Here is a 13,989-nt window from a genome sequence, read left to right as displayed (position 1 = left end):
GTACTTTATTGTCACATGTACGTAGATATAGTAAAATTCCTATTTCTGTATACAATAAGGTAAAATCATAGTTTACATAGGCACAATTATGTATAAGTACAAAAGTGCAGCGATTGGAGTGTAAGAATGATAGATGGAATCAAGGGATATGGGGAGAAGGCAGGCATGGGTTATTGATTTGGGGCGATCAGCCATGATCACAATGAATGGCGGTGCTGGCTCGAAGGGCCGAATGGCCTTCTCCTGCACCTATTTTCTATGTTTCTATTGCACTGAGACAGTGCACAAAGTTGATAGAGCAGCTGCCTCGCAGCAGAAGAGTCCTGGGTTCAATCATGACCTTGGGTGCTGTCTGTGTGGGGTTTGCATATTCTCCTTGTGACCGAGAGGGATGCCTCCAGGTACTCCGGTTTTTTCCACCCCAAAGAAGTGCAGGTTTGTTGATTAATTAACCTCTAAATTGCCGCTACTGTGTATGGAATGGATGCAAAAGTGGGATAATGTAGATCTAGTGCGAAGAGGTGATTGGTAGTTTGCGTGGACTTTGTATACTGAATGGCCTGTTTCTGTGCTGTATCTTTCAATTAATCAAAGAGCTGCCATGTTTCTGGCATCATTTTCAAGTTTCAATTTCTAAAACTTATCCAGTCTTGACCGTACCTGCCTGTTTACCTGACATTGGGGTTGGCATGGCCTGGTGATGCCTCCACTGGTGCTCCGCCTCTCCATGCCATTGCAGGCCGTGCATGATCATCACTCTGGGGCCTCCAGTGGCGCCTGACATGCTATCCCCTGGCTGCAGAGCTTCAGCAGCCCACTCCATCGACACCTCGACCTGCGATCCCACACCTCCGCAGCCGATTTCAAATCCTCCTGTGTGATCGCCTTTGAGGGCACGGGAAGCAAGCCCACAGCCTAGTAAACGGTACCAATATGTACGCATTACATAATGCATTTGTCAAGTCAAGTCAAGAGAATTTATTGTCATGTGTCCCAGATAGGACAATGAAATTCTTGCTTGCTGCAGCACAACAGAATATTGTAAGCCTAAATACAGAACGGTTCAGTTCAATATACACATAAATAAACAGATAAAGTGCAATAGGCTGTTACAGTTCAGAGTCTGTTTGTTGGCGAGTTTAATAGCCTGATGGCTGTGGGGAGAAGCTGTTCCTGAACCTGGATGTAACAGATTTCAGGCTCCTGTACCTTCTGCCCGGTGCTAGCAGAGAGATGAGTGTGTGGCCAGGATGGTGTGGGTCCTTGATGATGTTGGCAGCCTGTTTGAGGCAGCGACTGCGATAGATCCCTTCGATGGTGGGGAGGTCAGAGCCAATGATGGACTTCTTTTCCGCCCTTGAATATAGTGGAGGACATATAGTCACTATGTCACATATTGTAATGGGTTCATGTGTTAATTGTATACAAGCTACCTTGTATGAACTTTAAATGTGTGCTTTGAATTTCATGTTCTGATTGTAGCTGATATAAAATACAAGTTAGTCTATTATTGCTCTTTGTGAATTAAGTGGGTGTTGTGTTCATTTTTGTAACAATGACTTCCTTTCAGAAGTAATTCATGGGATGTAAACTGCTTTGGGATGTTCCTGAGGAATTCCGAATATCCAATACAGGTGCACAACCTTTTATCCGAAATTCTGGAAAACGAAAAGCTCCGAAAATCGGACATTTTCGGTCCTGGAAAAAAGGGAGGGTATATTGCCCGGGAGAGTAGGAATCCCTAGACCTAGTACAGTGAGCGTCCACCAAGGGTCGCCCGGAGAGGTTCCGCGGTCACCTCTCCGGGTGACCCTCGGTGGACCCTCACTGAACTAGGTCTAGGGATTCACAAAAATGTTGGAGAAGCTCCGCGGGTGCAGCAGCATCTATGGAGCGAAGGAGATAGGTAACGCTTCAGGCCGAAACCCTTCCTCAGACTGCCCTATCAGTCTGAGGAAGGGTTTCGTCAAAGGGAGGGGAGAGATGGGAAAAGAGAGAGGAAGGATCTGCCGGACATGGTGTGTGTGTGTGTGTGTGTTTGTTTGGCAGAGTCTGAGGGGAGAAGGGAGAGAAGAAGGGAAGGGAGGGAGAGGTCCAGCGGCGGGAACGGATGCCTGTGTCCGGGTGTGAGCTGAGTCCGAGGTTTGTAAACGTTGCTGCAACCCCCCGGCCCGGCCCACCGTGTATTGTTCACCGCGTCTTCCTGGAGAGAGGGGAGGGCGGGAGCTGGGGCTGTGTGCGTGAAGCTCGGCGACTAGAGGGACAGGAGAGCTGCCCCGAGAGCGTGAGAGCACCTCCCCCTTCTCCATTCCCCCTCACACCCCCCCCCACCCCATCTACCCCTTTCTTCCCCCTTTACCTCTCTACTCTCTCTCGGCCCGCAGCGATCTGCCGGACAAGGTGGGTGGGTGGGTGAGTGGGTGGGTGTGTGTGTGTGTGTGTGTGTGTGCGTGCTCGGCGGACTGACTCGGGGAAAGAGGACCAAGAGCTATGGACGGTACTAAGGACACGTCAATGGAAGATATTTCCCTTTCCCTTCACTATCAGTCTGAAGAAGGGTCACAACCCGAGATGTATACCAACGCCACTCTATGAACGTTGCTTTCATCCGTCTGTCCACGCTTTCCCTTGCTTTCATCCGTCTGTCCACGCTTTCCCTTGCTTTCATCCGTCTGTCCACGCTTTCGCTCGCTCTTGGTGCCGGCGCTTCTCCCCTCATGGTTGAAAAAGTCGACCCGAAATATCACCTATTTCCCCCTACTATCACGTATTCCTCATCAGAGATGCAGCCTGATCCGCTGATTTACTCCAGCCTTTTGTGTCTGTCTTCGGTTTAATCAGCATCTGCAGTATGTGCCGTTTAAAAAGTACAAGGCATGTGCCGTTTAAAAAGGAAGTGATAAAAAACATTTAACAACACCTAAACTGTTCCCCCGCAACGCTGCGAGATGCATAACTGAAGTCGGGTCGGGGTTACTGAAATGATGGAGGTTACGCTCCGGTGCGGACTACGCGTCGGTTCATTGTATTTCGCAGGAGTGGACCATCTTGCGCGCTATAAGATCTTTGCTCCAATTGATTTGATTACTCTAGTGCGGGGCCCAATTGGGAGAAATAGGTCCTATCGGCTAAAGGCCGGCCCTGACCGGGTAACTGCCGGGATTGAGGCGCAAACTCGCGACCTTACGGCCACAAGCCGAGCACTGTACCACTGAGCCACATGTTAAAATCTACGCTAAAAACCTTCCGTTTGGAAAACCTAAAAATCCCGAAATCCGAGAAGTGTCTGGTCCCAAGGCTTTCGGATAAAAGGTTGTGCACCTGTATCAGAAAATTTCCCTCGAAACTGTGGAATGTAAAAGAACAAGGCAAATATGATCAAGTTGTAGAACTAGATTATTAATCAATTCAAATTCTTTCTTGGGTCAAACGTTTCTACAGTAAAACCCGGGCATCTTTAGTTATCAGACTACCAAAATCTCTGGACTATTGGCTGTCGCTCCTATTAATAATCCCATCATTTATTTCACTTTCATTTGCACATCGCAGGACAGATATGGACCAAGCGCAGGCAAGTGGGACTAGTGTCGCTGGGACATTGTTGACCGGCGTGGGCAAGTTGGGCTGAAGGGTCTGTTTCCACACTGTATCACTGTATGACTCTATGACATAGTTTAATACATTTTCCAATGAACCTTCTAAGTTTAAATGGAGGTGGAAACTGAGCACTGGTGAATTTTAAGGGAATGGATAACAGAATTTGTTGAATTCAGCTAGTTGGAAAAAGTCAAAATACAAAAGCACTCCAACCTCAAACTTGCCCATTTTCCAGGTATTCAGGGCACTGGCTGTGCATCTCGCCAACGTTCCGAAGCCCCCTGTTCACACTCTGGACTAATGGGTAGCTAGATAATGAACTACTGGGATCATCGAACAATCGGACATTGTATTACCTCAGTATATGTGACCATTAAAGTACCATAGGAGTTTAATTTTCATTGTACCTGTACTTCACTGTATTTGTGCATATGACAATAAACTTGATGTAATGTTAATTTATGAATTTAGCAGATACTTAAGGTACATTGTTTATACGTCCTGATTCTTGTCTGTAAATGTCAATGATTTTTGCTTTTCATTGTAGGAAATTCGCAATCAGTCTCAGGACTTTCCATATAAAGTAGCCAAATATCCCGAAAACAGGATTCGAAACCGATACAGAGATGTCAGCCCTTGTAAGTGATTAAGTACACTTTTAAAAATATTGTAGTAACATTAATCGTAAGGCTAACATCTGATTGCTTGTCTATCTTTTGTGCTTTGGCATATGAAAAGTAAAATATGTACATTTTTAGGTGGAGTGGGTAGAACTCAACTGGTTCAGGGAAAAAACACTGCCATTTTTAAGAGGTACATTAATTTCTTCCAATTTCATATTTTGAGGATGAACAAAGTGAGAGTCAGCAGATGGATTCATGAATGGAAATTATGACTGAAAAGTTACTAAACATGCTAAGAATGTAGTATTTAGAGTCACCGATGTATAGAAGTTGACACCTGGAACAGCGGATACAGAAGTTGACACCTGTTTGGTGTTATATCTTGGCATTGGTGGAAGATAACTAAAGAAAGGAGAACAGATAATTGGGATAAATAGATCATATTCATATTGACAAACTGCATCAAGTGAGAGGTTATGTTTAGGTTCATTATTGTCGTGTCTACAGAGGTATATTGAAAGGCTTTGTATTGCATGCTTTTCAAAGATAGAGTGCAGAATACAGTCAACATTGTAGTGCATTAGTTCCATGAACAAACTACAATGTCCACAATGGAATAGAGGTGAATTGGATTAATACTGAGACCTCAAGTATTTATTAATGATTTAGATGAAGAGACAAGGTGTATTGCTGGCACATGTAAAAACAAGGAGCAGATGATGTTTACAAAATAAGTCAGTGCTAAAGTAATTCAGCGGGTCAGGCAGCATCTCTGGAGAACATAGATGAGTGACGATTTGGGTCACGACCCTTCACGAAAAAGGGTCCCGACCCCGAAAAGTCACCTATTCATGTTCTTCAGAGATGCTGCCTGACCCGTTGAATTACTCCAGCACTTTGGATATGGCAACTAAGTTTGATGATGCAAGGATGGGTTGGTTAGAAGGGTACAGAGATGCTTGCTTCAGGATAAAGAAATTGGAAGATAAGGTAGTGTAAGGTAATATGAGGTTTTATATGACCAACTTGGTAGGAAGAATATAAACCAGGAATAATGTTTAAGTTGAAAGAAAGCATGGAATAGCGCAAGCTAGAGGTATTTAGGTGTCCCTTATAATAAAGTTAGCATGCAAATACAGCATGTTATTGTGGAAGGCAAATGGAATATTGGCCTAATTTGGAAGGGGTTGCAGTATTAAAATATAGCTGCATGTGATGTTGGTGAGACTGTACCTTGTAATCCTGTGGACAATTTTGACCACCTTGTATTTTCTTTGGAAGCAATTCAGAGAAGGTACAGTAGGTGGATGCCTGGGATGCAGCAGTTTGTTAACGACAACAATAGAGCAAGTTGCACCTTTTGCATTAAGGGTTTAGTAGAATGGAAGATTATCTTCAAGAAACATAAGATTCTGAGGAGGCTTCATTGTTTAAATGTTGTTTCCCTTGAGGACATCTGGATCTATTGCCTTGTTGATGAGAAAAATTGATAAGAAATTTTTCAATTGTGATCAATGGATCTTTGGAAACCTCAAGCAACGAGAGCTGTAGAGGCGGAATCATTTGTGTCTGAGATAGATCTTTGGACTATAGGGGAACAGACAGGTAAGTGGTGACACCAGACACAACAATGTTGGAATCTTGAAAAAAACACTAAGTGCTAGAGGAACTCAGCAGGTATGTGGAGCAGGTACGCATCGTGTGTGGAGAGAATGTTCAGATGTTTGAATTGGAAACTTTCTACAATTGGAAAGCTACAAAAGAGAGTTGGAGAGGGACAAAGCCTGGCAAGTGATAGGTGGATGCAGTGAGGAGTGGTGATTGACAGATGGGTAAAGTGACAAAGGTGAGATGTAGGTGGATACAGGCGAAGTCTGGCAAGTGATGGGTCAATAATGGTGAGGGGGAAACAGGAGAGTGACATTTGGGCCAAGGTCGGATAGATCATAATCTTACTGAATAGTAGATGGCCACTGTTTATGTTCTACCCATAATGACTTTTTCAGTTAAGGTCCAATTCGAGTAGACACGCAGACTAGATCATTTGAAGCAAATTTCCTTCCGTCGAAACATTTGATTGAACGGATGGGTTTTGAGGCAACTCTTGTATCTCTGGGAACCTTTTAACTGATATTGGCTTTTTTATTATAAAAGTGCTCAATTACTTGAAATCCGATTTCCTCAGCTTCTTTGGTGGGAATTGTGTCCCGCCAGTTGAGACCTCTAGACATTAGTCTTTCATAATGCTCCAACAACCACCAGAGAATTGCTAGTCCTATCAGTAAATGTCAGCAGTACTATTGGGTGTTTTTCCCCACCCCTAGTTGTATATTTATTTAACAAAAGTATCTGGACAGGATCCTTTTTAAGCTGTATACATTCCAACATGTCTTCAGATTAATTGTGCTGAGAAGAATTTCAGATCTGCACAGATGTAAGCATTTAAATATAAGTTGCTGCTTTGCTCTTTAAATTCTGGAAATGGCAGCTTACTGAAAAAATGGACTGGAGTTGGAAACTGTTCAGTCTCTGCAGCCTGCAGTACAGAATAAAGATCATGTCAATTTTAGTTTAAGAAAGAAATGCAGATGCTGGAAAATCGAAGGGAGACAAAAATGCTGGAGAAACTCAGCGGGTGAGGCAACATCTATGGAGCGAAGGAAATGGGCGACGTTTTGGGTCGAGACCCTTCTTCAGTTTCAATTTTAGTTGTGTAAGAGTGCACGGGTGACGCTGCACACTCAGATCCTGTGCTCCAAATCCCTTCATGTCAATTTCTTCATCGATATGTATAAAAGGAGTAGTAAACATCTAAAAGACCAAATCCATCACCGACCTGATGCTGCAATAGAACTCGGTTCCCTAGCATAAGATCCAGATCAAAGTAGATCACTTCATACATATCAGGAGCCACATCTCCATGAAGAAAGATATCAAAGTGAACCACCACTTCCAATATGTTAGCAGAAAAGTGGAAGAACAAGAACTTAAATCCATAGCCAGGCTTTTGGTCTATCAAATTGCTGAGATTTTTGCCCACCTTTGTCTTGAAACATGGACATTTACAATTGATATCACAAGTATTACTGAAGCTGGTTTACAAAATCCTTCTCCAAATCCACGAGCAGAATGAGGTCGTTGAATTTTTAACTTGAAAGGAATTTTTTTTCTAACCTCATTGGAAATGTTTACAAGAAATTATGTAAAAAGGTGTGTGGTTGCGCGGAATTAATTGTTAACAAGAACAGGAGCTGCCCATTTAGCTCTTGGATCTATTCTGCTGATCGTAATCAAAAGGATTCCTGTATTTCTTGTATCATGAAATAACTTAATTGGATTCCATTGTAACCATTACTTGTGTGTAGTTTTCTTTCCTATCATCTAATCAATCCAGTGAAAGGTTGCAGTCCTAACATAGATTTTTGCAAGGCACCCCGAATCACACCTTGACTAACTGTTTGTTCTGCCACTTGCCTACCAGGTCAATAATTTGTTTTCAGTTCCAAGAGCTTCCACACTTGTCTCTGAATGTACTTGGAAAAAAAAAATCAAATGCCCTCTGGACGTTCATACAACAGCCATAGATATTCCTTGATTGCATTGTACATTGCCTAACAACATTCTCAGAAAAAAAACATTTTCATAGCAATGGCCTGACAAACAGTGCTGGGAAACTCTACACACTGCAGATGCTCGGAATTCACTGTAATTGGCAAGACCTCGAATGAATCCAGTCAAATCTCTTGACATTTCTGTTTGGCTGAGGCCATGAATTTAAAAAAAAATGTAAGTGCTAAAAGGAGACACATACTTGTTCATTGTTGGTACACTGGTGCTTTGCTTAGTTTGCAGGATGTTCCCAAGAATGAGTGCTAATGGAATTGGTGTGTAAAGGGGTTATGATAGCATTTTATAGATGCATAACTGCATTGGGAATCATTCCAGCCATGTCAACCCATATTTTGATATGACCATGGTAACTAAGGGAGTGGTATTGGATAGGTCAGGATGAGTAGTCATTGCTGTAATCAATATGTAGAACTTGTTACGTGCAGCTGTTGTCACCTGCTGCACTGGGAGGGGTGACAACAGTCTCTTTCATCAGGTGATGAGAGAGACCATTGGAATCCAAGTGGTCTGTCAACACATGGAGCAGGTCCCCCCCCCCTCCCTCTTTCCAACCCCCCCCCCCCCCCCTTCTCCCCCCCCCCCTCTCCCCCCCTCCTCTCCCCCCCTCCTCTTCCCCCCCCTCCTCCCCCCCCCTCTCCTCTCTCCCCCCCTCCTCTCCTCTCCCTGCCTCTCCCCCCCCCCCCCTCCTCGCTCCCCCTTTCCCTCCTCTCCCCCCCCTCCTCTCTCCTCCTCCCCCCCCTCCTCTCCCCCTCCTCTCCTCTCCCCCCCTCCTCTCCCGCCCCCCCTTCTCTCCTCCCCCCACCTCTTCCCCCCTCTCCTCTCTCTCCCCCCCCTCCTCTCCCTCCTCTTCCCCCCTCCTCTCCTCTCCTCTCCCCTCCTCCCTCTTCTCTCCCCCCCCCCTTCCTCTCCCCCCCCTCCTCTTCCTCCTCCCCCCCCCTCCCTCTCCCCCCCCTCTCCTCTCCCCCCCCTCTCCTCTCCCCCCCTCTCCCCCTCCTCCCCCCCCTCCTCCTCTCTTCCCCCCCTCCCCTCCTCCCCCCTCTCCTCTCCCTCCCCCCTCCCTCCCCCCCTCTCCTCTCCCCCCCCCCCTTCTCTTCCCCCCCTCTCCTCTCCCCCCCCTCTCCCTCTCCCCCCTCTCCTCTCCCCCCCCGCCTCTCTCCTCTCCCCTCCTCCTCTCTTTTCCCTCCCTCCTCTCCCCCTCCTCTCCCCTCTCCTCTCCCCCCTCTCCTCTCCTCCCCTCTCCTCTCCTCCCCTCTCCCCTCTCCTCTCCTCCCCTCCTCTCCTCCCCTCCCTCTCCTCTCCCCCCCTCCCCCCCTCCCCCCCCTCTCCTCCCCTCCGCTCCCCTCTCCTCTCCCCCCCTCTCCTCTCCCCCCCCTCCTCTCTCTCCCCCCCCCTTCCTCTCCACTCTCCCTCTCCTCTCCTCCCCTCTCCTCTCCCCCCCCCCCCTCTCCTCTCCCCCCCTCTCCCCCCCCCCTCTCCTCCCTCCCCCCCCTCTCCTCTCCCCCCTCCCCTCTCCTCTCCTCTCCCCCTCCTCTCCCTCTCTCCCCCCCTCTCCTCTCTCCCCCCTCTTCTTTCTTTCCTCCTCCCCCCCCTCTCCTCTCCCCCCCTCTCCTCCCCCCCTCTCCTCTCCCCCCCCCTCCTCTCCCCCCCTCTCCCCTCTCCACCCCTCCCCATCCCCTCTCTCCCCCCCCTCTCCTCTCCCCCCCCCCCTCTCTCCCCCCCCTCTCCTCCTCTCCCCCCCCCTCCTCTCCCCCCCTCTCCTCTCCCCCCCTCTCTCCCTCCCCCCCCCTCCTCTCCCCCTCTCCTCTCCCCCCCCTCTCCTCTTCCCCCCCTCTCCTCTTCCTCTCCCCCCCCTCTCCTCCCCCTCCCCTCTCCTCTCCCCCCCCCTCCCCCCCCCTCTCCCTCCCCCCCCCCCCCCCCCCCTCCCCCCCTCTCCTCCTCCCCCCCCCCCCTCTCCCCCCCCCTCTCTCCTCTCCCCCCCCCTCTCTCCTCTCCCTTCCTCCCCCCCCTCTCCTCTCCCCCCCCTCTCTCCTCTCCCCCCCCCTCTCCCCTCTCCCCCCCCTCCTCTCCCCCCCCCTCTCCCCCTCCTCCCCTCCCCCCCCCTACCTTCCCCCCCCCTCCTCTCCCCCCCTCTCCTCTCCCCCCCTCTCCTCCCCCCCCCCCTCTCTCCTCTCCCCCCTTTCCCTCTCCTCTCCCTCTCTCTCCCTCTCCCCCCCCTCTCCTCTTCCCCCCTTCCTCTCCCCCCCTCCCCCCCCCTCTCTCTCCCCCCCTCTCCCTCTCCCTCTCTCCCTCCCTCTCCCCCTCCCCCCTCCCCTCCCCCTCCCCCCCCCCCCCCCCCCTCCCTCTCCCCCCCCTCTCCTCTCCTCTTCTCCCCTCCCCTCTCTTCCCCTCTCCTCTCCTCTCCTCTTCTCTCCCCCCCTCTCTTCCCCTCTCCTCTCCCCCCCCCTCTCTCCCCTCCCCTCCCCTCCTCCTCTCCCCCCCCTCTCCCCTCCCGCTCTCCCCCCCCTCTCCTCCCCCCCCCCTCTCCTCTCCCCCTCCCCTCTCCTCTCCCCCCTCCTCCTCTCCCCCCCCTCCCCCCCCTCCTCTCCCTCTCCCCCTCTCCTCCCTCCCCCCCTCTCCTCTCCCCCCTCCTCCTCTCCCCCCCTCTCCCCCCTCCCCTCCTCCCCCCTCTCTCCTATCCCCCCCCCTCTCTCCTCCCCCCCTCTCCTCCCCCCCCCTCTCCTCTCCCCCCCTCCTCTCTCTCTCCTCCCCCCCCTCTCCCCTCCCCCCCCCCTCCCTCTCCCCCCCCTCTCCTCCCCCCCCCCCTCTCCTCTCCCCCCCTCTCCTCTCCCCCCCTCTCCTCCCTCATAGGTAGAAATGATCTTGCTATGAGACTGAAATAAGTTTTGGAGTTCACTCCTTGAGGAGATCGTAGGGGCAGAAAGACTTGGCACATTTAAAACCGCTTGCATGTTCCTCTGAGCTGTGGCCTGCAGTTAGGAACCTCGAAGTGTAATGTGTGATGAAGTTGGGTTGCTCTTTCTCACAAAGTTTCCCTTGTTTTATAATCATAAAGCTAACTGTAGAATCATGGGATAATCTGAGAAATATTGTCAGGAAGTGCTGATGATGATGGATAGGGCTTGGGGTATTTACAGCAGGATAACCAATCTCTGACTTGTTCTTTTGGATGCAGTATCTATGTAACTAATCTGGTTGCATTTCTGAGCTGGATTTCTCTTCTCTAACCCCCCACCCCCTCCCCTGCCTGACTTGCTGCGTTAGTCCTACACTTTCTCCTTCGTTAATTGTCCATCATCATTCATGACTAGGTGTGGCAGGGTTGTAACATTTTGGTTGCTCTGTTGCGTGTGGGTTTACTAAATTCTATTTATTGTACTCTGTGTTTGCTGTTTCCTGTGTTGCAGCTACATAAGGTTGGCAGTAATTTTTTTTTTAGGTGAGCATAGCTGTTTCTAGCATATCCTGCTACGTTCTTTGCCTTGTTATAATGGTAGGTTGAGGGATATGTCAGGACAAAAAGTTGGAGATTGTAGCAGTAGGCCTTGTGTTGCACAGTATGGAAATCTAACCCATCCATGCCGACTAAGGTGCCTACCAAAGCTAGTCCCCTTGATTGCATTTAGCCTATATTTCTCTCAACATTTCCTATCCATGTACCTGCCTAATGTCTTGTAAACATTACCTGCATCAACCACTTCCTCTGACAGTTTGTTCGATATACCCACCACCCTCTGTGTGGAAAAACCACTCTTATATTTAACTTGTATGCTCTTGTTTTAGACTCCCCTACCCTGGAAAATGACTGACCATCTATCCTGTCTATTTATGGCCCCCATGATTTTATACATCTCTAAAATTTTGCTGTTGCTGATTGTGGACACTTTTGAGCTGTCAGATTTGTTTTGAGTTTATCACAATTGGCAAAATGTTGGTGTCGCACAACATCATGGGGGAGGTCTTTGATTGAAGGTGGCTTAATCTTCACAAGAACTATAGTCACTTCTGTCACTACAATTGCAGCCAGATACATCTGCCTCAGATAAATTGGTAAGGTTTTATCCTGTACATTGTTTGCTTATTACATGTCACTCAATTTGACATATGTCTTTCTAGTTTCCACCAGCTCTGCCTGTGGTGGTGTGACACAGCTATTCTTGGTTTTGTAATCCCAAACCTGAGATCCATTCTGTGCCTTTACTATAACAAATGCTTCAGAGTATTGTTTAGAATGGAGGGGCAGTGTTTATCAGCTGGAGAAGGACAGAAGGTGAACTATCCTGTGCAAGATTGGTTATGAATATTTTGCTGTCTTTGGATTGATCTAAACCAGCTTAAAGGAATTTGTTCAGTTTTCAAAGACATGAATCTGGCATGTTCGCTCGTGTGTCAGGCGACGCATAGCTAATCTGGCATGTGATAATGTTTTTTGGCTGGATGGAGGTGGTTAGAAATTGGTGAAGGTGCATGTGTGCCTTCATTTGATTATTTGATTACAGTCTATGGAGAGTTTGGCTCCTGGGGGAAGGAAGCACTTTAGATCTCCAAAGATAGATACAAAAAGCGAGTCAGTCAACGGGTCAGGCAGCATCTCTGAAGAAAAGAATAGGTGACCGCCCAGTCTGAGAATCGGGAGAAAGAGAACTAAGAGATATGGGAAAAACAAGGTTTTCTCCAAAGGTTTTATTTCTCATGCATGGGAAATGAGGTGAAAGGTTAGCAGGTAAATGAGTAATCTCTATTCTGGTGACAAACAAATTAATGCACCTTGACAACATTTAAGAGTACTTTAGGCCATTGTCAGTACTGAAGTAAAGAATCTGTTGTTATCTTTGCCCCTTTAGGATGATTCTGCCTTATGGATAGTTAGAGGTGAATGAAGGCAAGTAATTGGTAAAGCCTTCCTATGACTTTATTGTCATTTAAGTAGTGAAACTATTTTGACGGTGGCAGGGACTTTCCACAGTGACTCAACAATAGTTAAAAAGAATAGAGTAATGAAAGTAAAGACAATTTCACTATTTAAAAAAAGTATCAGAACAATCTAGCAGAGAAATAGGTCGTTCAATCAATCGTATCCACACTGAGGCACCCATCAAATAATTTAATTTACCACGTGGTCTTTACCCTTTTTAAATGTTGGTGATTCAATGTCCATGCCGACCAAGATGCCCATCTAAGCAAGTCTCATTTGTCTGTGTTGGCCCATATCCCTCTAAACCTTTCCAATTCATGTACATGTCCATGAGGCGAAAATTAGGGAAATAAAAACGGGATTAATGTAAAATTAGTATAAATGGGTGGTTGATGGTTGACATGAACTTGGTGGGCAGAAGGGCCTGTTCCGATATACTTTGACTTGCTGACTATAAGAAGGGTGTCGAAGGCTTCAAAATGATATGAAAAGTGATTAGACTTTCACTACTTAAATGACAATAAAGTCATAGGAAGGCTTTACCAATTACGCCGACCAATGATCACAGCGTACGGCGCTATCCTACACACACTAGAGACAATTTATAATTAACAAGCCTATTTAACCTACAAACCTGTAGGAGCATGGGAGGAAACCGGAGCAATCGGAGAAAACCCATGCAGTCACAGGGAGAATGTACAAACTCTGTACAGACAGCATCCGTAGTCAAAATTGAACCCGATTCTTTGGCATTGTAAAGCAGCAACTCTACCGCTGCAGCACTGTGTCGCCCCGACAGGGTATACCCTCAAACTGGGTATTAAAGATGTGTGCAACTATGGTTCCCTCTTAATCATGAGTGACATTCATCTCAATGGACCAGGCAAAACCAAATCAGGAATTATATTGAAGTAGAATTGTGTGTGTGCAGGATGAACATTTTGGATCGTTTCGGAAGCAGCCATCCAGGGAATGCTTTATCCTCATCAGCTGTGCAATCCTCTTGTATGTAGTCCATATTGTACATTGGCAATGTGAGATTGCAGAACTTAGTAAAAAGGTTTGATGGTCAATAAGTCATACGTAACATTTAAAGAACAATTGCAGGAACGGCAATCGGTATATATTCCTGATTGGTGCATATGGGGGAATATAAATCCATGAGGCAATCCAACTATGGCTATTGAGCAAAGAAAGTACAGTATGAGATCAAAAGAGGAGAGATAA

At 47.7% G+C, this 13,989-nt stretch overlaps 1 protein-coding gene across 7 annotated transcripts in view; it reads left to right on the top strand.

The window, feature by feature from the left end:
* Positions 1 to 13,989, top strand: part of ptpn2b (protein tyrosine phosphatase non-receptor type 2b) — a 60,759-nt gene that overhangs the window by 9,464 nt on the left and 37,306 nt on the right. For all 7 annotated transcript variants that reach the window (XM_055634356.1, XM_055634355.1, XM_055634353.1 and 4 more), the window contains exon 2: positions 4,145 to 4,235. In XM_055634356.1, the coding sequence (XP_055490331.1) occupies positions 4,145 to 4,235 (91 nt within the window). The remainder of the gene's footprint in view (positions 1 to 4,144; positions 4,236 to 13,989) is intronic.

This window comes from Leucoraja erinacea, chromosome 4 (genome assembly GCF_028641065.1).
Source record: "Leucoraja erinacea ecotype New England chromosome 4, Leri_hhj_1, whole genome shotgun sequence".
In the NCBI taxonomy this organism is placed as follows: domain Eukaryota; kingdom Metazoa; phylum Chordata; class Chondrichthyes; order Rajiformes; family Rajidae; genus Leucoraja; species Leucoraja erinaceus.
The sequence above is the reverse complement of the archived record's forward strand: the minus strand, read 5'-3'. Positions and strand labels throughout refer to the sequence as shown.